This window comes from Nesoenas mayeri (genome assembly GCF_963082525.1).
Source record: "Nesoenas mayeri genome assembly, chromosome: 1".
NCBI classification, from domain to species: Eukaryota; Metazoa; Chordata; class Aves; order Columbiformes; family Columbidae; genus Nesoenas; species Nesoenas mayeri.
This window is the reverse complement of record NC_137541.1, coordinates 78642753-78666757: the sequence shown is the minus strand read 5'-3', so window position 1 is coordinate 78666757 and position 24005 is coordinate 78642753. Positions and strand designations below refer to the sequence as shown.

The 24005-nt window shown below is 39.2% G+C and overlaps 1 protein-coding gene across 1 annotated transcript in view; it reads left to right on the top strand.

Annotated features, from left to right (window-relative positions):
- PDE3A (phosphodiesterase 3A) overlaps positions 1–24005 on the top strand; it is a gene marked incomplete at both ends in the record, with an annotated part of 257863 nt that overhangs the window by 213433 nt on the left and 20425 nt on the right. Inside the window, 7 exons of the mRNA XM_080363582.1 lie at positions 2118–2378; positions 5228–5382; positions 9950–10065; positions 13816–14035; positions 17821–17906; positions 18362–18531; positions 19689–19826. Of these exons, the coding sequence (XP_080219708.1) occupies positions 2118–2378; positions 5228–5382; positions 9950–10065; positions 13816–14035; positions 17821–17906; positions 18362–18531; positions 19689–19826 (1146 nt within the window). The remainder of the gene's footprint in view (positions 1–2117; positions 2379–5227; positions 5383–9949; positions 10066–13815; positions 14036–17820; positions 17907–18361; positions 18532–19688; positions 19827–24005) is intronic.

Sequence of the window (24005 nt, the reverse complement as noted above, 5' to 3'; positions counted from 1 at the left end):
GCAGGGCACTCTTCCAAAGAGAAAATCCCTTCGTTTTCACTGGTTTGCTCTGGTGGGGCATGGGCTGCAGTAGCATTACCATGTTATGGTTATGTGTGTGAGCCCTTAAGTCGATTTGAGCGCAGACTGTCCTTTGCGGTGAGGTGCAGGCACAGCTCAGCGGGGAGGATGCAGACCCGATGTGTGGTGTCCCCATTCCTGGGCCACGTGGCCTCAGCACCAGCTCCTCACATAACAGCACAGCCTGGCCTTTGAATCAGACCCATCTGCTGAGTCGAGACAAGGGTCACCAAGACATAACAGGGCCATGTGGCAGAAGTACACCATGGAGAAGAGAAGGGCTTTCCCTCTCCCTCCCCCACTTGGTACTAATCATGCAGAACAATGCTGGCTGCTTTGCAAAATATTAGTACTGCTGTACAAAATCTGGGCCTCTGCTTACGGCCCGCTGAGTCAGACTTGTTTACTTCATTGAAGTATTAATCTCTGTCTCTGATCGGCAGTCAACAACTCCAGGCTCCAGGCTTAATAGAATTTCAAACTGTAGATTATGCAGTTTTGCTGAAAATATGAGGCTTCTATTGCACTTTGAATTATGTATTCTCCCTTATTCCCCTTTGGTCTGTTTTTCAGCGTTGAGGTTAAGATAGATAATTAATTCCTCCCATCCCAAGCCTTGTCTTTTAATTTAAGAATTTTCTTTAGCATCTGCCAGAACCTTCTGCATGCACTTCTGAGATGTTAAGCAATGAAAAAGCCATTAAATGAACTTCAGCCGTTTTTTTTTTCAGTAGGGTGAAATAGCACTTCAGTATATCAAACAGTTTCTGGTTTCTTTTCTTTGGTATCATGACAAAGACAAGAAATGAGGGAAGAGGAGGCTGATTTTCTGTTTCTATGAGAGGATGGTGAGTGAGGAGGCCTGTCTTCTGGTCCTACAGGTTACCTCTGTGTTAACAAGAAGCTGGACATGAGGAGTGTATCAGTGGAGCAAAACAGCTATTCCCAAGGGCCTGATGGCCATATATTTGTTCTGGTGGGCCGTAGGCTGCAGCAGTGTTACTGTGTGTTACATGTATACGTACCTATGTACCATATATTGCCCTACTGGGTTTCAGGACAAATGGTACTTGGAGCTGCTGAATGTCAGGAAGTTCTGGAGAATCTCAAAGATGCATTTATGGGTCAACCCTCTTGTGCATGCACTGCAAACCTGGTGCTACAGCTGTGTTAGATTACCTGTGTGCACGATGGATGGACTACCTGTATGAAGACAGTTTGCCTGGACCACAGTTGGCTTGCAGTGTGTGATTTATAGATCTATTATATACATGTACTGGGTAGGATGTGTAAGATTCGCCAGTGATATGAACTGCTACTTGGTATTATTTCTGCTTACACATCACTCCAGTTAATAATTCTTCCAAATGATCGATATATATTTCAAATCCAAGGGAAAGTAAGGACCACCTGAACTGGTCTTACAAATCTGTAATTATTCTCATCTCTTCTGTCTGAATAAAATATAGATTGTACAATCCACTTTTTAGTCCATTTCAGTTTTGGTGTAGCTGCCCAATATGCAGTTGCTTGGAGAAGAGTGTTGTTGCTACCATATCACAATGCTATAATTTAATAGCATGGAGTTATTTTAAAAATCTCAGTGTATGCTTGTTCATCTAAGCATAAGCATTGAACATTAGTTGTTCTAGATGCCTCTGTAGTTAATAGAAAGGCACCTCTCAAGAGAGACCCCTCCCATCCTAATTTATGTCTCTGAAATTATTTGTGCAAATAGCCCCTGGCCATTGACTATCTCTCTGTAGGGAGCCTGGACAATTCATTCAGATGGGATAATTCAGCTGCAGATGGTGAAAGCTGGAAAAACAGATATGATGAAATTCCAAACTCTTTGCATACTGTGAGCATTATGGCTGATGATCAATTTAGTCAGCATGATTCTCGTTATTTAAAGAGATATTTCATGTTATTATTTTTCCACTTGGTGGGTAACCACTTTAGCAAAAATTGCGGAGGGAGTTCCCCATAGCTTTAGATACTGTTTCACAGGTTATTCACTCCAGTTGTCTTATATGTATTATTTTTCTCTTCTTTAGTCTTCTGGTACCAGTATCACAGTGGATATTGCTGTCATGGGAGAAGCACACGGGCTCATTACAGACCTTCTAGCAGATCCGTCGCTGCCCCCCAATGTGTGTACTTCACTGAGAACAGTGAGCAACCTGCTTAATACGCAGTTAACCTTCCAGGCCATCCACAAGCCACGGGTGAACCCTTTGGTGTCCTTCAGTGAGAACTACACCTGCTCCGACTCAGAGGAATGTCCGGAGAAAGGAGAGAAACTAGCTATTCCCAAGGTGAGTACTGGATCCTGTCCATCATCTTATAACTCAGCTCTCCCTAATGGGGCAGCACTGGACTAGTGGGATGTTTCCCTCTACTTTTTGCTTGTTTGCTTCAGATTCACATCTTATGCACTAATCATACTGTACTATTAAAAGGACAGCTAAGTAGGCTGTTGGTTTTGTAGTGAGAAAATTCCTGTGTGTCCTTCAACTCGTGGACAGGTTAACTTTGGTTCAGGCATGTTTAGAAGATGATGTTGGACACAGGGTAGTTCACATAGGTGGTGTGCATATTTCTTCACAGGTGTTGGCTGGAGCTTAAGAGAGAAGACACGATGGGGAGCAGGGCAAGCAAAAGTCTTTTGGCATCCAGACTCACAAGTCTGTCCCATTACTTCTCACAAAGATATTCCATTCCCACTCAAAAGATTTGAGCAAGTGCATATGGGGTGACTATTCTGGTCCATTAACAGTAGGAAATTAAGTAGTAAATTGAGGGACCTTTTTACCTACTTTGAACAGTGGATTTTGAAATTCTTTATGAATTTCAGTCTTGTCTTCCATCCCTTAGCTAGAGGTGTGAAACCTATAGAAGTAAGTGAAAAAGTCTGTTGATGACCTCCAGGTGCAATGGACCAAGTTTAAAATGTTGTATATCAAACAAACAAAAAATATCAGCAGAATACTTAGTATGACAAATATTGTGAGCTCATGAGAAATAGTCTTAAGAAGAAAAAGAAGACTGAACAAAAAAAGTATATGTTACTGCCTTGACAGATTACTTTATGAATGCTCGGGAATCCAACAGGCAATAACTGCTGCTAACCACTCACGTTTAGTAAGTGAGAAACCAGAAAGAACACGTCAGCTTTGAAGCAGTTTGAATTGTAGGTTCATTGCTAATTAGCTGTCCTGTAAGGCTTACGTTTCACTTTTGAAACTAAACTGAAATACTTTTGTCCTGCAATTTCCCTTGTAAAATTAAATATAGGCAGAGGACATTGCACAGGCGAATGCTTTAGCAGTTCACATGGCACAGCCAGCATTCATGCCAGCATTTCCCGTCATCTGAATTATAACACTTGTGACTCTTTCGTTAATGTATTTTAGTGTGATGATAATTATTACCCTGTTTGCCTTTGTAGCAGCTGTATGTATGAAATGGATGTTCACAGGTTGTTAAGCACGTTTTCCAGTTTATTCTAGAGTACATGTCTATAATGGCTGTACTCTAGGCTCTGAGTGGAAAAGTTACATGGAGGAACACTGCCATCACATGAGCAAGCACAGAGAACAGATACCAGTTTACTGTTGCATAATACCTAGTGAGGAGAAGAGAAATGAAGGATGAAGAAATGAGTTAATGCTACAGAGGACTAATTTGACTGAAGAATTCAGTGACCTAAATGTATTACGGTTCATAAAATAGTTTGCAGTACTTTATTTAAGTGTCTAAATATAGTTTTAGGGTCTTTATGTTAAGCATCTGACACTGAGCATTTTGGGTAATATAGTTGTTAACATATCTATCTGTAAGTTTGAACTTCAGAACCACAAGTATCTTCCATCTCACATCTCTTAACCCTCTGGCAAAGTCAAAGCTCTCCCTCACAGAGATATATTTATTGTAGCTCTTAACTATAAGCACTTCACAAGAACTACAAGGGAAACATCTTAGAAAACGATAGCATCTGCAATAGCAAATCTGGATCTGCAAAAACTTGGTCATCATCCTTTATTTTCACTGTCTGCCTTCAAAACTTTAGAAAAACAATGTGAGTAGTATTAATGGAGAGAAGGAAGAGTCAGGTGAAAGAAAAATGCAGGGTGGCCAAGAAAAATCTGCCATGAACCATGATGCTTTCTGTAAGCTTTTCAGGAGACATCACACCCCTGAGCATGAAAGTTTTATTTCAGTGGGTGATCTTTGGATTGGGTAGATATAACAGGAAAAAAAGTTGAAGCTCCCCTTCTGTTATTTTTCTTATAGCCTTTCTTGTCTTAAATCTCTGATTGTGAGCATCCATGACAGTTTATATCATAAAACAGCTGAGGTTGAAAGTATATCTGGAGATCGTGTAGTCCAGTTTGGAGATCGCTTAGTCCAGTCCTTCAGCTCATGGAAGCTGAGCCTGGAGCAGGTTTCTCTAGACTCAACCTAAAGCAGGTTGCTCAGGAGAGTGTCCATTTGGGTTTTGAGTATCTGCATGGATGTAGGCTCCACAGCCTTTCTGGGTAACCTTTTTTAGTGTTCAATCATCCTCACAGTAAAAAATATTTTATTACATTTCAATGAAATTTCTTGTATTTCAATTCATGCCCCATTGCCTCTTGTCCTGTCACTGGACACCACTGGAAAGAGCCTGGGCATATTTTTTTTTTACACCTTTCCTTCAGGTGTTTATATACATTGATAAGATCACCCCTGAGCCTTTTTTACTCCAGGCTGAGGAATCCCAGGTCTCTTCAGCCTTTCCTTTTATGACAGGTTCTCCAGTCCCTCAGTCACCTTTGTGGCCCTGATGACTCACTTAAGTGCCTTTTGCCACATCATATAGAACCAAAATTTTTGAAGAGCACAATCAACATTGGCTGACTCCAGTGAGAGCTCCAGCTGTTGCATATCTGTGGCTGTGGGGCTGTGGAAATATACCTTCTTTTAAACTTGAAATAGGGAGGATGGTCCAGACACTCCAAGTGTTTAAAGCACTAAGTGTGTCTGAACGGAAGGTAGGCACCATAATACCAGATAACTCATTAGGTGTTCTCAGGCAGAATTAATCAAATGAAGATGTTTTTCTTCTGCATGTTTAAAGTGTTTGTAACCCTGTATAAACTCTAAGCAACTGATTTCTTTCTAGCGCTTACGGAGAAGTTTGCCTCCAGGGCTGCTGAGACGAGTGTCCTCAACTTGGACCACCACAACATCAGCCACGGGATTACCTACACTGGAGCCAGCTCCAGTGAGAAGGGATCGCAGTGCCAGCATCAAACCTCATGAATCATCTTCATCCAGGTTACAAGTTACCTCCACTGTCTTTTGTGTCTGTCTCTTCGGGCAGATTTCTTTGGTTCTGTGTGATGATGTCCCTGATATAAAAATGCTGACTTCAGAGTATGTTAGAACTACTTCTTCATGTTTCTGTAAATTGTGTTGCCAAGGAAATGGTATTACCAATTTTAGTCAGCTTATGCTAAAACTATTCCTATTATTGTGAAGCAAAAACATTTATGCTAGAAAAGTGCAGAACTACACAATAAAATTGGAAACAAGGTAAGATATGTGGTTAAAGTCTTCTTGGTATACAACAGTTTCCTCCCTGGGTATTGCCCAGCCAAGAAACAATTCTAACAAGTAACCCAGCTGTTGAACATCACTTCTAAGAACACACATAGTTATGTGATCCTGCCATTAAACCAGTTCATAAAGCGCTTCTCCATCCTCTAGATACTAACTTGCATAACACAAACCCTGATTTCAAATGGACCATCCTAAAATACACGATTTTGTGCTTTTCTGTCCATAGAAATGGAGTATCATATGATGATGCAGCACTGTACACACTCTGCATCCCAGGTGCACACTTAATTGTAGAATATAACAAGTGCCTAGGGCTCCCTGAACAAACTCATGCGAATGCAGTACCAGCAATAGATGGTAAATAGAACACATTGGTTTAAATAGTCAAAACATGATTTAGTAGAGAGAAGTTAAGCCTCTAAGTATATTTGTTACCATTGGGAAAATAAAAAGGAAAAAAAAAAAAAGGTGTGATCTAAGAGTAAAATTAAAAAGGAAGATTTCCTGATAGAGGTTAAAAGCAAAGTTGAAAATGAAATGGACAGTGTAAATTTCTCTTACAGGATGGTTGCCATACTTTCCCTTAATTTTAAGCACTGCAGTGGAGCACTTCTTTCCTTGTGACCACAGAGTTTAGCTACTTGGATTCAGAATCCTCACTGTTCCATCCTTAATCCTAACTGTCTCATCTAATTAAAAGGCTTTTCCTAATTTGCCACAAGAAGCGGATAAACACAGCTGCTTTCTTGGGGTGCAGACTGACTGCCCACTTCTATTTATTACGTATTTATTTACTTATTCATTTAAGATGCTTCATATTTTCAAGAGCTATGGAAGCACGTAATGGTGCTGGAAGTGTCACAACTACACAACAATAATTAATAAAGCCTTGAAATGGATTTCAGCAAAATCTCTGGAGGAATTGTACACTAAAAAGAGTCTGTGACATAACGCAATGTTACCTTCATATAGTGTTGTAGAAACAGAAGACTAGATCTACAAAGAGGTTTGCGTAGGCTGAGGTACCTACCTACTCAATTTTGTGCCCAAATAGAAGTTTAGTTCCAATTTCCTAAAGCATGTCCGTCAAAGTCTTTCAAAGTTACCCAGAAGCACAAGAGACAGGGTTTTTTTTCTGGCTATATTCCCTTACGATTTACTATATCAGTTAGGTATTCCCTGCTCACTCTTACCCATTCTCTGTTTCCCAGAGCCTGATACTTGAGCCAGTATCATGAAATACATAGGCCTCCCATGACAGGGAGAGAGGTTGTGTCTGCTCACCTGCTTACAGCCAGCAGCTGACTGTTTTAGAGTATTTGCAGAGAGCTACCTTAATAAAGTTTCTTCTCTGCCTGAGGGTATTCAGACCTAGGCACCTCACATTTTGGGACTTCCATGCTATGAGAAAGCCTGAGGTGAGTTGCATTTGGCCCCTCACGAGGGCTGTGGCAGATAATCCAGTAGCAACCAGTGAAACAAGGAGCTGAATGGCTCTTAGTCTTGTGGTAAGGGTGCTTCTCTGTGAGAAGAGAGGCTTGGGTCCCAGGCACTGTTAACTATGGTATGTTTCATAGCTGTTTGAACAGGATTTTCTCCTTTCTGGTTCCGTGAATATTTTTCTATTCTAGTCAGAAAGGAGCAGAGCCTTCAAAGGAAGGGTGGAGGGCAGCCAGTTTTCCAGTGTGGTAGTTATGGTGCCACTCTATGAGAACAAATTTCAGGTCCCCTCCCCACTTCAGCAAGGGCCGTGATCTTGGAGAGGAGGAGTGTGGAGACATGCTTTGCTATGGGGGAAGGAAGAGCAGAGCAAAAGCACCAAATTCAATAAAGAGAATTCAGAGCCATGATATCAGAAGGCTCAAAAGTTTTTTCTGCAGTTCAAAGTTTGGTGCCAGTAGTGGAGAAAAAGGTAGAACCTGAAAAGCCCCAACATCCCTAGAGTTTGCTGTTGGATAGCTTGGGTGAATGCAGCCCCGGACAGCTGCTTTGGTCGCCCTTTCTTCCAGACACGTAAACCTTTCCCATAGAGGAGGCTCTTGTGCAGGGAGCATAGGTGCTCAAGGCAGCCTGCAGAGTACACACCAAGTGTCTGGTGCAAGAAAAATACACGGTTAGCCAAAGTTCACTTTGTGAGGAGTCCCATATATATCCATAAAAGTAAATATGAAGAAGTTATAACCAAATGGAAATGTTATTCAGTCACCAGCCTTTGGTTCCCAGGCTGCATTTGATTTACGCTGTTGATCCGAGACTCTCACATAGTATGTAAGCATCCTAAGATGGGAATCAGAGGGAGAAGGAGAGCAATTAAATATTATTGTTGGTCTTGTTCTACCGTTGTTATATAACTCTACATGATGAGCCAACTAAGCAGGCTATCCATTCTTCCTATATTCATGTCGCCAATTGTATAATTATAGCTCTGTCAAGCCTCCCAGCCTACTGTTTGCCATTCTTATTTTACAGTAGGAGAAACAACGTGTATTCCAGATAGGGGAAAAATGAATCCTATAAGTCTGACTTTAAAAATTTTGGCAGACCAATACAGCTTTGCTTTCAAGGAAAATAATTTTGAACTGAAGGAGAAAAAAAATCTTGATTATCTGCCACTTTCCCTGTACATAATTCAAGCGGGCCACAGGTCACAGAGAAAGGAGCATTTCATGGCTTGAAGGATAGGAGAGGGGAAATGACTCTGGAATTACCCTGTGGCAGATTCTTCAGTTAAAACATGTTCCTCACATTCTCGGACAGTACCTCTAGATCTCTGTAATCAAATATTTGCAAAAATCCCCTTCAGTCTTTGTTTAAGATTAGTAAACCTGCATTCTTCTGTCCACATGTCACTGAACTGGTAAGATGTGGTCCTCTTATAGCTTCAAATAATTTGGGAAAAGTAATAGAGTTTCCATATTCCTTCCCTCAGTCACGTACATATCCAGTGGTTCTTCCTTAAGAAGTCAAAGGATGTGGTTTGGGGATTATGGTTTGGTTTGGTTTTGGTTTACTTTACAGTGGCCCAATGTGTTATATTCTTCCTGTCAATTAAGAAGCAAACCCACAAAACAAAACAAACAAAATAATTTGAGAAACAGCTGGACTCTTTCTTTGTCTCACTTCATCATGGATTATAGGAATTTGGGCCAACAAAGACACCCAGCTAATATTTTTTAATATAGTGCTTGCTCTTCCAAAACAATAAGGTGTTTGTAGAACTAAGACAAGGTTACGTGCTTTTTTTTTCCAGAACACTTTGTTTTTTTCAAGTTGGTTGTTTTTGTCTTGCTTTATCAAGTTCAGCTGGGGCTAGAGTGCTTTAAAAGGCTATCTTCTGCCTTGCATGTCATCTCATCACTTGGATGTAAGACTATGAGGAGAAATGGGGAGCCTGAACAGCCTAATGGATCTGTCCAGAGAAGTCATAGGCCTCATGATAAGAATGAATGATGTGACCTTGTAAGAAGCTGACATTTGACGAGTGTCATTCAGGAAAACAATGATAAATACAGTTCTGCTTTACAGAACTGTTTGGCCATTTCTGGTACGCAGAAATTATAAATATATAAAAGCACGTGCCCTTCTGCTGTAAAGGACAGGCATGTGTTCCCCACACACACAGACACATGCACCCTATTTTCCTCGACTGAGTTTCTCTTGGATCAGTGACCAATGTCTTGAGGGTCTGTCAACAGGATTATTTTTTTTTGAGATGCAGCATGTGTTTGAATTGGCTAGAGCATGCAGCACTTTGCCCAGAGAAGAGGCACGCCACCAGCAAGAGCAATACAGGGCTCTTCCGAGCCTCTTCCAGTCTCCCAATGAGCTCCTCTGGTACCCAAAGTGATACTGGGTATCTGCCTGGCATGGGTAGCAGAGGAGTCAAGGAGGATGACTTTTCATTTACACTGAGAACTTTGGACTGTTGTAAGGAGGAGTTAAAACAGACTATAGATTTGCCTTGATTTCAAGTCAGTTTTTGAGCCTCTTTGTACTGTCAGAACCACATAATGAAGATGTCTTCATATAAATAAAGTGAAAAAGCCTCAGCACTGAAGGAAGTCCGGCTTTAGAGTATCTGCATTATAAATATTTTTACAGAATACAATACTGAGTGCCTCACAAATAGCAGTTCATCCAGCAGATAGATGCTGTTGTCCTCGTCAGATTTTGTGCTGTCCCAGTATCACATACGTCTTGCTGTGGCTTGTAACTTCTTAAGAGCTGCCATTTAGGCTTTCTGCTGTCTCGAACGATGTTTGTTTGTTCTCTGTTTTTGCAGCGCTGATTCTTGGAACAGTTCAATTCTGATGACAATCACAAAGAGCAGGTCCTTCTCCACCTCCTACGCTATGTCTTCTACCAACCACCTGAATGCCAAAAGGCAGAGCCGGCAAGGTGAGTGGATGTCTGTGGCTCCATCAGTCTTGCTCAGCTGCTTGCCTGTGACTAGCACGTGCAGCTGCTTTTGGTCTCTATCCAATCTGTGTCTTTTCTTATTTTTCCATCAATATAAATATAATTATTTCCTTTGTTGAAAAGAAAACTCAACAGTGGCTTAAAATATTATAGCTCATAGTGATGCCACTGAAAATGTTTTGACTTTTATGATTTATAGAGTTTAGTCATGACATGATGTGGCAGATGTGATACTAAATCATGTTGTGATTTATATTCATGTAGTTCCCTTGACTACAAATGGGCTAAGAACAGTGTTTTCTATAACATTAGTTAAATTAACTGTCTATGTATTTTGCCTGAGATTTCTTGAAGCACAGTCTCCATAATGCCATTCAGAGCTGTAGGCAGCAACTGACCTTTCTTAAGCAAACATATCCAAGACACAGCCATTGTAACTCAGAGGTCTATCTCTGTATATTCGTTATTGAGAAAGTCCAGCTAGTTCTTACTGCATATTAGAGATGAGAAATATGGGGGAGTTTTACTCAGTAAGTATAGCCTTTAAAGAAACTACTCCTGTTTTAACTGAGGAAAAGAAGTTAAGAAGGTGTCTTCTTATTTGATAATGAAATATGGACTATGACAGCCATGGATCAGTCTTAGTTCACAGTAATGTGGTTCTCATCCCTGTACAAATGCAGGATAAGTAATGTTTGGCCATGCTCTAACCTGTAATTAAAAATGATCACAAGGCCTTCCTTTTTTAAATCACCTGTTTGGGTGATTTTTTTTTTCCAAACATGGGATAATGTTGAGACAATGTTATTTGAAGATATTGACCACCCAGACATCAGATGGAAATTGATAGGTGCCTGAGGCCTGACATTGGAAAAGTCAGAGAACTGAAACTTAAGAGATGACTTTGAAGATATGACTGCACAATTATTCTGCATATCTAGCACTGTCACATCTCATCTCCTTTTCAAACTGAAGAGTTTATTTAATCTCCTCTTTTACAGAAACTGCTTTGTTATACCACAGTATTAAGTAACACAATATTATCTTAAAAGATAATAGGCACATAGGCAAATGAATAGAATTGAAACTGGAAAATGATGGGAGATATAGTATTAAGAATCCAGGCATTTGTTTTCGAAAAAAATAAATCCAACGTGAACCTGTGATTTTCAGAGATTAACCCATTAAGTTGAAAAGGGGGATTGTCTGTGTGTGTAATTTTTATACACTGAAAATGACACTTACCAACCCTATCAGTTAGGTTTACAGTTAGTCTCTTCTGCTTCCAGAAAGTGTTAATAGTCATCTCTGTTGGCCAACAGCACGAGCTCCCCAATGATGAAGAGAGAGCTCCGCTCCATCACAAGGAATCCCTAGGGGCACTGATTCACATGAGTAAAAATTTTGGCTTAGCATTTTATGTAGAAGACTGATATTTTGATGGTTTAGACTGTTTGCAAAAATGTACTTTTAATTGTAATTTGATTTTGTGTTCCAACTAAAGAATTGCATCAATTTACATTAGTTAATACAAATTAGACTTTTATATGCTAGCTCCATGGGCAATATATAATAATTCTTCATAGAAATTAATCTAGAGAAATCTGTAAATCTCTAAATTTACAAAACGTGTCTTTAATTATACATAAAGAATTAGGATTTTAATATACTTCTAGCTATACCTATTTTGGCAAAATTCTGAGGTAAACTCAAGTGTTTTCATATGTAATTTCACATCACATTGAAGTTACTGTTTTACTTCTTCAACATAGCACGTGTGTAAAATTTCTGGAGGCCCTAAGCAGATGGATGAACTTGAAAATTCTCCCTGTATTGTTCATTTTCTTTTATGCTGATTGTTCAAAATTCCTTGCTGTAGCAAGATATGTTTTCTCTTGCTTTTTCTAATAAGTGGTGAAATGTCTAATTGTTGAAAGTAGGTTTGCATTTTCCTAGTAAATTTATTTTTGGTTACTTGCCCTGGCAAATTGCTCTTCTAAAACAAACATAACCAAAAATATTTTGAGAGATAGAAGCCCAAACTAGCAGTAGGAAGTCAGATGTCATTAGAAACAGTATTGTGAAAATTGCTGTTTAAATTCCCAGGCTTGCTTTAAATTACTGATAGATGACCATATATATTGTATTCTCTAATGGTCACAAAGATTACCTGGTAAAATATAGCTCCAAGATAGATAATAATCCAACTCAATCCCCTGTGCAACTAATATGTTTTTAAAGACATATTTTTGTTATATGGAAAGCAGGCATCTCAATGGATCAGTAAATGTGAAACAGAGGCTTTCTGTATTTTAAAGCAATTTCCATATGTCATGGCCATCTGATAACTTTTTAATTATTCTATAGGCTGTAGGTTTCTGATCTCAAGAATAGCATAATATCCTAGTTGCAGTTATTGAATTAACACGGTAATACATACCACATGTTTGCTGAAGAAATACCCTTATCAAAATGTAGGAGATGCTGGATATCTCAAAATTATAGTGTAGTAACTGTCAGAGATTATTTTTGACTCTTGGATTGTCAACAGTAAATAATACTTTAACCTCATATCACAGTAAGTTGTTATCAGGAAAAACCACTGGAACCGTACACATATATACTGCAAGGTTTTTATTTCATAAACTTAGATCAACATAGTGCCTTATTCTAAGATAATTTTTGTGTCTGAACTGCATTTTAGATACTGGGCACAGTTCAAACATAGAACCAGTTAAAATTCCCAAGCTCTTTATGTCATTTGGCTTTGAAGATGAACATGGTAAGTGAACTAGGGCTGAGTTCCTACAAACTTCAGAACAAAGCTCAGGAGGTTAAGTCAATTTACTTGCATTTCCTTTTTAGATTCTCTTTGCCCCCCTGCACTATATTGTGAATGGGACCTTTTTGTCTGAGACTAGAAAACATAAAGTGGATTCAAAGAGAAAGGGGAACTTCGTCTCAAACGCTGTACTGGCTGATGAATTTCATCTTGGCAGTGTTGCTTAGACAGAGTTGGGGACAGAGAGAAATACGTCTTGCCAGTGTTCTTATGTGTGGATCTTGGCGGTTTCTCATACACTAGCTCAGGAGTAGAATACCATGTACAGGTGATGGTCACAAGTCTCCCATAGTGAGCAGCAGATATTGAAAACTAAACTCAAGCTGCACAAGATGGAGGCATGGCACAATAAGTGCAGTATTTTGTATTTCTGTAATGTATGACTACTAAATATTGCACTTTTTTTGTTTATTTCTAGTCTTCACACATGTCGAAATTCAAATTTGTTGGGAATGTGTGTAAGCCTTTCTTGTTCCTGCTTTACAGATGGAGACAGCGAAGCAACAAGAAATTGGATATGGGTCTGGGAACTGCCTGTTTGGAGTTTGGTGTCTCTGTCGATTGCTAGGACATGTTGATACCCATAATCGTGCCACTAATGCATGCCTTTGATTTCATGCCTGTCAGTTAGTGCATCCTACTCAACAGGGAGAATACGTTTCATATTTTGGGCCAGATCTTCAGCATGTAGAAGTGGCTGATATTAATGGAGTTTCATCTCTCTGTGACACCCGTGGGCTTGGCTCAGAGTGGAGGAGGGTTTTCTCTTTCCTTTTGGAAGCTGTGCTGGTACCTGCGCATCTCGAGAGGACTGTTTCTGCCCAGTGAACTCATATAACCATCTGCCACTTCTGCTAATTGACAAGACTCTTCTCTTCTTTTGCCAGGTGTCCCGCAAAATATCTCACCTCTCACCTCCCCGTGCCATTCACCGATTCAGGGGACGCCTGCCACAAGTCCTACTGGAAAGTCAACTTCCGCATCATTTCCAGACTCTACAGATACTGACACCAAGCAAGGCTTAAAGCCACACAAAGTCTTAACTGCCACTCAGAGTGCACCTAGCCTGTCAGATCCTATTATCAGCCCCTCTGTCATCTGCCGCAGGTAAGATAATAATTTGATATGCGTTGGAATCCTTTCACATTGTTCTTGCAAACAATCTCTTTTGGCCCACATGAAAGTTTTTGTGATTTGTCATTGTATTGTGTATTGATATTTCACCATATCTAAGCAGTTGATAGTACACGAGTAACTGTGTAGATTGATGCTGCAAAATGCTTTAATGTGCAAGATGTTTAGTTAAATTTACAGCTTTTACTCATGTCAGATGTGCAGTCTGATTCATAAATAAATTCTTTGTCAATACCTTGCAGATTCAAATGTTGGATTTCATGTTAACAGCTTCTCATGCCTTTAACACGAGTAGTCACTTTCAGGTCATGGGCCAAGCCTTTCACAAGAGGCACCTGATGTTTGATAGAAAAATCTGACTGCTAAGGATTAAAAACTGCTGGCCTGTAGCCTTCTGATAAAGGTGTTCCAACAGTGCCTGAAGACTATATCATTTTCAGTTCTCGCTCTCAGAAGGAGTGGATCCTGCCCTCCCTATGGCAAAGTCGGATTATGTAGCACTGGGATTTTTTTCGGAAACGAGCTGCAGCAGAGTTCTTCCTCCTGCAGAGAGTTACAGTAACACAGGTTAATTTCATGCTTTAAAGTAGCCCATTATTAGATAACGCAGGCCTGCTCTGCAAAATCAGCATTTTAGAAAAAAAGTTGTTCTGTTTATCTTCTTGAAGAGGATTCAGTTGCTAAGTTAGATTATTGCAGTTTGCAGTATGTGTCCAGTTCAGCATAGTGGGAAACACTGGTATTTAGAATCCTGTTCCAGTGCAGTTTCAAGGTTACCTTGCTCATTAGATGTTACTTTTGGTCACAGTAGTGACTTGTGATTGTTGGCTAGAGAGCAAAAAGCACATCAAATCAATGTGATGGGTTAAATGCTTGACTATCTTTGGAAACAGTTTTTAGTTTCTGGTGTCAGTTGCATGACTTCAGATGTGTCTCGATATGCGAGGTGCAGGGCTTGGAAGTGGGTGTGAGAAAGTCAAAACTGAGATTCTGAGTTTACTCAAGGGAGTGATACTCACTGGAGTTCGGCCTAGAGTCCTGGTGGGCTTTTAAGGCATAATTAGGGGGCTAAATAGAAACCAAGTGCCTTTCAAAGTTTTTCAAAGGTATTGCAAGACAGGGACTTGGCACTGATTAATTTGAAAAGAAAACTGTATTACACATAAGAAATATACCATAAATGTGCTGCTGTCTGATTAAACTGTGCCTTTATTACTGCTTCAACAAAATATTAGTAGTAACAACTAGTAACAATTATCACTGGAAGCCTTCCATTAAAGAGAACAGTTAAGAATTGCATAAAAAAATGTCGAAAAAAGTAATCCATGTAAGATTGTTTTGGATGCCAATGAAAGATATTTTCTTGTTATGTGTAGACTTTGATTTTAATGTACTCATTGGTAAAATGCTCATTAGCTTTTATGCTGCTACTGTCTTATGTGATCTACGTAGGTTGAATAATACATTTAGGTTCTTAATTTCCTTGTTTTCAAATGCTTGGACTGCATAAGCAATACAAATAGTTACATTGCCAGCACATAGGCTTTGTTGATTGTTTGAAACAAACACATTATTTAAAATATTATGATGTAATGACTGTTAATAGAATTTGCATCAACTGTTAATAAGTCAGTGTCCTTTTAACGTCCATTGAAAAATCATAAGCACTGTCATATTTCTAGCCATTCATATGTAGAGATGTCATATCCACAGATACAAGATGAACCAGCAGCGTATAAATAATGTACCCCTTAGTAATGTAAGCACAATTTTAAAAAAAAAAAAAAAAAAGGACATTAGATGGCTAAGACAAGCTGAGAGAGTTACATTAAAAAACACTGGAAATAAATCTTGTAATGTTTGAGCTTTCACATTGTAGATTGCTAGTTTTCATGGTATGCAATCTCCTACATTTACTGCCAAAAAACCTGCCCTGCTAGGAAATGATACAAAGTCAGCAAACCTCTGCTACCACCAAACCAATCCCTCCTCCAACAACAAAAGAGAGAACATTAACTCCTGATGGGTTCAGTGCTTTAAATCAGATCCACCCAGACAGGGGCATCAAGATAGCAATTTTACCAGGCGATGCTGTTAAAATAAGTTGTAAATAATCATTTTTATTCTGCTTAGTGAATGAAGCAGGAATCCTGTGGAAAAAATCTTAATCCTGTGATCAGAAAGCATATTGTGTTGTAATGCCTGTGCATGAAAGGGATTGAGTTAAAGTTGCATGAGCATGTTTACTTCTGACATAGAGCAGATTTCAAGTGTTACACAGGGCAACTTAGGAATTTTTTTTTTAATATAGCGTTTTATGTGGACCATACATATTGAATCAGTGTGAGTTTGCATATGTTCTGGAAATAAAGAGGTGCACTCATAATGATGCAAGCCCTTGTAGCGTTACAATCAATCAAAGGCTTTCTTTCTCTATTACTTTTAAATTTTGGCTTGTTAGCATTGGCCTTATGGAAACCACAGAGAATGCAGAACAGAGAAATTAATACAGTTTTTCATCTGGTTTATAAACCAGAGTGATACAAGATTTATTCAGTTTGCTATGCACTACAAGTGTCATTGTATACAGATTTGTATTTTTATTTTAAATTCTTTCAGGATTTCATTATGTTCGCAGGGCATACCAAGCTCCAGAAAATGTTTTGGATGACCCAGTCAAAAGCCATCAGGCATAGGAGTTCAGCCAATTTTTTTATGGTGTACTTACATTGGTGCAAAGTTTCTACTACAAAATTAGACCAATCAAAATACTTGTGTAATAGATGCTTTGCAAAGCCTGACATATAAAGGATATGCCACAAATACTGACTCAAACCAGAGGAAAAAAAGTTAAAAGGACAGTTTTTCATGGACAAATTTGATGTAAAGCTCTTAAATGAGGTTTCAGATTTTTGAAGTTCCCTCATTTTTTGATGATATATCATTGTTCCTTCAGGTCCTAGGCTCAGTCATATTGGGATATTGTAATGTGAACTGTTCCAGCTGGTATTGAATTAACATTTAGGGCTTAAAGGGAGTCACAAACAAGGAATAAAGTATTTTAATGAAAGGGAAGAGATAATCATATTGAAAGATCATGATGTTGTGATCCCTCCCACAATATCTTTATGTTCTGGGAATGATAAAGCAAACTCATGTCTTCTTGTTTCATGGCTAAATGTCTGGATGCCAGATCACTTCCCCTCATTCTGTCCACAATGCCCCTTGGTTCTGATGTACTTGGTATGTTGTCACAAAAGTAATGGCAAATACCTTTTTGCAGTATTAGGGAGGAATGCATTTAAGTTTGAAGCAAGAAAAGGAGAGTAAATCCACATCATGACTGGGTTCAGATTGCATTATATAAGATTATATGGCACTCTGGCAATTTTTCATCATTTTAATTCATGTTTGTAGTACAGCTTTAATACAAAACTAGGGAGGGTTTATGTACTGATAAAGAATAAAAAATTCATTTAGAAAAAGAAATCACATGGTATAGGTTTCCTGTTGGCTACACAAATTTATTGGTACTGGCCGGTTAATCCACAGTCTTTTTGTATTTTTGTCCTTTTATATTCCTGACTTCCAATAAAACTTCAGCTCATTGCTCTAATTTTGTCTTGAGAAAGCACCCTGTACCATAGTTAACACTGTGTGACATAATCTTATGCTGTCAGCAGGAAATCATGTTACGTTAAACTATCTAACGCACATTGTTCTTTATATTGTGCATGTTTCTTGATGTTGTATTTCAGCTGTGGGAGACCCTATAACCAAATAGAGGCTGGTGATGGGACACTAGATAGAAGCGATGGTACCACACACACCCTGAACAGAGCAGGTAATTCTTCATCCATCAAAAACTCCTCATTCTTTAAAAGTAATTCACTGAAAGGGCAGATATGCCTGTTTCTCATAAAAGGAGAATGTATGTAGGTGAGACCATACAAGTTGTCTTTTGAGGCTCCTTTCCTTTTTGTTTGTACAACATGTGCAAAATGCTAATGAAGAACAGAGTTAAAAAATAAAGAAAATACAGTTTCCCTCATCTAACCTAGTCAGCTCAAATAAAGGTCCTCAAAATTTTTCTCACTCTCCAATCCCTGATCCCATGTTTTACACTCTGCAGGGTATATGCTTTAATGCCTTTGGACAGATTGTCTGCCTTTGGCCCCAGCCAAGCAGCACATATGTATTATGAGTCAGAGATCCTGTTGCTATTATTCAGAAGGTCACAGGATGACTTTCATGCAATCCTTGCTGTTCACACAACAAGCTTTGTGATTTGTGTTTTAGATGATCCTGCGCAAGCCACTTCTGACTATGAGACCAACAACAGTGATAGCAGCGATATTGTACAAAATGATGATGAGACAGATTGCTCCAAAGAGCAGACACGGAAGGGATCCGTCTGTAGGACATACGCACCTGAGACCATCATTCTGCATCCGCTGATACCGCCTGAGGTAGCTTGATTAAGTTCCACTTGCACAGTAGACTGAGTGTATAGTGATACTAGGGAAAAACAACAGCAACAAAAAACAACACAACAGGAACCCCAAGCTCACACACACACACAAAATCCAAAACCCCTAGAGCTGTGTAAAGACTGTGACCATGTTTTTAAGCAACAATTATATCAGACTTCTACTTGCAGTAGGAAGGACTGACTATGAAGAATTGAAAGGACCCACTGAAATGTGTGAGAACTACTAAGCCTTGACCACTTGTGAAACACTAACCAACTATTTTGATGAATAAATATAAGCTTATGGGTCTGGCATGAGGCACTTCTGAAATGTTTGGCTTCAGTGCTAGTGTTGCCTTTAAAGGGAGTAGATTGGAAGGAAGAGAAGTTATCTTCTCAGACTACCAGCATGATATATAGACTTCCTGTTCAGCCACTCCAGCTTCTCCATGGCCTTGCAATTGTGGCTAATATTTACAGTGGTCCTTATTTTAAAATAAATTTTCACTTGCCTGAGGGCTACTGATGTTGTTCTATGTCTTGAACGTAAGAACATTGCATATACTGAGAGAAGGCATTTTTCTTGAGATATTTTGGTGTTTACTTGTTTGCAGTTTCTTAGTAATAATGAAATTCAAGGGAAGTATACAGGGAGAAATGTGAAAGGAAGGACACAACCTGTCTTTTATTTGCAAACCTTAAAAAACAAGTAGGTTTCAGTTTAAGAAGTACGAGTCTTCCCTTGAATCATGCTCGGTTAGCCATGTTACATTATAATGAATGAGTCCTGATGCAGAAGTATAATTGAAGCTGAACGTTTTTTCATCTATACTGCAGCAAATTTTACAATGAAGAAGACAGACTCCCTTAGAAATGAATGAATGATTCCCATGAATGAAGGGATGAATGTGTCTCATGGTTCAGAGACTGATGTTTCATATATTCATATATTTTTATTCATTCAAGTGAAACAAATTATGAAGGAGAGTGACTAGCTGCAGGGCTGGTAGAAATGAGGACATCTCTGCTGAGCTGAGTAAAGTACCATCGGCTTACAGATGATGCCAGTATGACTTTAATTTTTTAAGAGCATAAATGTTAGCGTGAGATGCTTCACAGAACTAACATTTCTCTTTATTCTGATTTCTGGCATAGGACAAGCCTATACTTGCTCCTGAGCCTCTGATTATGGATAACTTGGATCCCCTGATGGAGCAGCTAAATAGTTGGAACTTCCCAATCTTTGATTTGGTGGAAAAAATCGGAAAGAAATGTGGTCGAATTCTCAGTCAGGTAGGAAGGTTATCTTGTCTGTGATGACTCTCTAGGTTACTGGTAGATTCAGACAAAGTAATATTAACACCCATGACCTTTATAACCCGATCATCCACTGAATTGTGATTGCTGCTGCCTCATTCAAAGCTGACAATATGAATTCCTCATTACATTCCTTCTAAATTGCTGCTTTTTAACATATAAATTGTGAAATGAAAAAACAAACATCACCAATGAGTTTATTTAAACCTTTCTGAATATTCTCTTCTATCTGCAGGAGGTGCTGACACCCCTTTGTGAGTTCTTTGTGAAAGAATTTCTCATGGGGTTCAGCATGGGAGAGCTAAAGAGTAAATATACTCAGTTGATGGAGGTACTTTTTTTATACTGGACACTCCAGTCAGGCTGTGCAAGACAGCAAGATTTAAGGAACTGGGGAAAAAAATAGCCCTGATATTTCCTCATGTTTAAAGAGTCAGCACTTTGTTAGTAAGTTCGTTTCACTATTACACAAGGAAGACTAATTTACTAATAATCAGGATATAAGAGCTTACTAGTCTTTCTTTAAACTATAGGTTTTCCATTCCCTCCTGTAAGTTGAATGCAGATGCAGACACATCCCATCTCTACCCAGCACAATTGATGTCACTTGCAGAATCACTCTCTTGGCTGAACTTTCTGCTCTGTTGTGCCCCTTTTTCTGGCACACTGACAAATCAGCCATTTTTTCTTACAGAAGCATTGAGGTTTCTTAAACAAGAAAGGCAAGTAATTATATTTAGGGATGGGAGGAAAAAACCCCAAGGCCATCTGGCTGATTTAGTATCACTTTACAAAGCATTATGTAGTGGTGAGTGCAAGAAAGAAGAGATTATATTAATTGGTATAATGCGGGACAATTAACACCCCTGTCCCAAAGACAGATGTTTGTTTGTCAGGCAGATCTTAGTGCAACAAGCTCCAGAGAATGCTGTATCAAATCTTGGTTCCTTGGGGGTTAACTATTATTCAGTTACATTCAATTATCTGGTGTTGAACCAGAAAAACCACAGCATGAATTCATATTTATTCTGTGGTCTGCTTTTTGTTCTTCTGTAGGTTGGCAAGGAACATCTCTGTTTAACCAGCCTGCCAGCTCTCTAGGTTAATTTTAGAGAAAGAGGCAAACTATGGCTGGATGTGGATATTGAGATAAATTTGATGTTTGGTGATCATTGAGACAATTTTGCGATAGATAATGAGTGTGAGATTAAAATGCTCTTCTAGATCATTGGTCATGTTGTTTTCTAATAGCAAAGCACATTACAGAATGATAAATGAAACATAAGAAAAAACAGAGCTTTTTCAAAAACGTATAAACAACAGTTTGGATGAGCCAAAATTTGTTCTGGTTTTACATGGGTATCTCTTTACCAAGTTGTATGGAGTTCTGTGCCTCCCTCAACTGTCAGTAAAGCTCCACGCTCTGTTTTCCAGCATCTGCTTTTTGCACAGGTTCTGAGCGTATTATGTATTTTGCAGCACCACAAAATGAGACCTGTGAAATAAAATAGAGGTTTAATAAATAATATTTGTGATCAAAATTCAACTTTTTCTATAACAGCTGTTCGTAATAACTCCCACTCCCTAAGAGCAGAATGTAGCAAGTTCAACCTTGTTCATGGAATACAGTTCTTTTAGGTCTTTCTCCCACCTGCTCAGATGTTCCTAAGAAAATTATTTTCAGAAATAAGGCAGCTAAAATAAATAAATCTTTTTCTCCAGCCAAATGTATTGTCTTTTTCTTGTATAATTTTTAAATTCTGGGATATTATAAACAAAGGAAAACAAAAGCTCTACTAATTTATTCTCTGTATTTTGCCATTACATGGACTCATCCATTAAAAATAAGTAAATTAAAAAGCTGAATTAACTATGTTTGCCTTGCTATGTTAAATTTATGAGATGGAACAAAGCGGAGTTGACACGTGCCTCTAGGGAAGCATTCAGCTTATAAAGCAAATGCTGGCTTAGCATTTTGGAAGCTGCTTGAGATGTCTGTTTCTTCTTTTTGGAATGTTAAATTGATTTAGACATATAAAAAGATCCCAAACTAGTCAGCGGCCATAAAAGCATCTGTGCAAAGTACAGTGGAAAGCACTCTAAAGCACTAACAAATATGCATAATAGGGGTTAGAGGGGAATTTACATACAAGTCTCTCTTCAGAAAGCAACAGCAAAACTCTCCAACTGAGCTGATGCTTCACAACAGGCCATAAAGCTAGATAATATCTTCAGTCACACTTAACACTCTTCTTACAGCTCCTGTAAAATGAAAATTTGTGGAAGAGAAACTCATTTGCTTTGGAAAGCAAATAAAGTGAAAAAGAATAGACTAAAGTCAAGGTCTCTCTCTGGCTTTTATTACCGATCCCATAGAGCTGTGAAATGCGGGTGGTGCTCTTGTGCTCTCAGTACACGAGCATCATTGAGACAGAGTAGCGTCATTGCAATGGGTGGTGCCAAGCAGAAGGTTTGACCATCTCATCATCAGTCACAGCTCCTGCAGAGAGGGACTGCAGCCACGATACAAGGGAACGAGGGAAAATCTGTCCTTGAGGGATGGGGTATTCCCGGGATCGTCATAGTGGCCCTTGTGAGGAGTCATGTTTGTCAGAGTTGGAGACCACGTGCCAACAACTTAAAACACACGTTTGCAGAAAGCAAATGCAAGAAATAAAAAAGGAATGCAAGAGGGTTTCCTGCACACAGTGAGTAGGGAACCGCCAAGCTAGGGAACCCTTTTGTTCTCTGATAAGACCCATCTGTGTGTGTCTGCAACACCCAGGAGAGGAGCGACATGTGAATAACGATCCTCATCCCCAAAAAACCTTCCATTAGGAATCATTTGGGGGAAGCATTTGTCCTTTTTCTGGCAGCGCCACCAGAAGTATCTGAGTTATAAAAAATTCATTCAGGCATTAGCAGTGGTTGCAGAGACAAGCAGGAGACGGGGGCAGGAGGATAGAGGCAGCATGGAGCACCCACTGCCAAGTGCCTGGCAGCTGCCGGCGTTTCCCTGGGCTTGTCCCTGGCAGCTGGGACCCCATGCTCGACCCCTGGGACCATCACTGCCGGGGGCTCGTGAAGCAGCATGTGGTTTGGGGAGCAACAATTTTAAAATATAGAAGTGTGTAAAAACGGTTAATCCAGAGAAATGGATAAACAAAATTGCACAATTGTGGTTTTGTTTGGTTTGGGGTTTTTTTGTGGGGTTTTTTAGTTTGGTTGGTTTGGTTTTGGTGGGGTTGTTTGGTTTTGCTTGTTTTGTTTATTTATTTGGGGCTTTGTTTACTTGTTTACTTTTAATGAAAGAATTCAATTATTTGACTTTCTGAAAGACTTGAATGCCCCTTTTTTTCCTCTTTCTGAGCTGCCCTTACCCCTTCCTCTTCCCCATTTGTTAAGAAAGAGAAACAGAAAGAAAATATTACAAAAATGTCTGAATGACTTGCTTGGCTGTGCTTTCTAATGACCACAGAAAATAATGCCATTTTACTCCAGGTCATGGAGAAGAGCTGTCATTCCTTTCCATCACAGGCAGCTTCACTTCTTTTCAACTGCTGTGGAATTCCACACAGCCCTCCAGTCCAAGGAGGAGGAAAAACACGCTTTTAGAACATGCTGTATTCAAGATACCCGTCCAGTATTGGTAGTATAGACCAGTAAGATTTCATCCTGCAGAACAATATTTCTTTATGCTTCCTCTTTTTAGCCAGGGATATGTTGCTGGAAATATGAAGCTCACCATTTAGTGATTGAGGACTAGAGTGTCAAATACGTCATCTCTCTGTAGCTAAAAGTTTGGATCCCGCCTGATTTATTTCAGTTGTAGTTCCAGATAGATAAACAGAATTCTATGCAGTTTCTAATCCAAATTATGCATTAAGTCACTCTCTTCATTCTGCCTCTGTGCAGGAGGTTCCCATGGGGTTTTCAGATAGTGAAGTTTTGCCTTCCACAGGCCCTGCCTTTTATTCTAAGCTTGTGTCTTCCAAAGCACTGTATATAATTCAGTAGTTCCTTAGTTCCTTTGCTACAAAGAGCTTTTTGCTTTAGGGCCAACATCCATGGCCACAAAGCAAAATTACCACCAGCAATGACTCTTCTAACTGCATTGCTAGTGACACTAATACAGTTATGATGGGAACAGAGGTA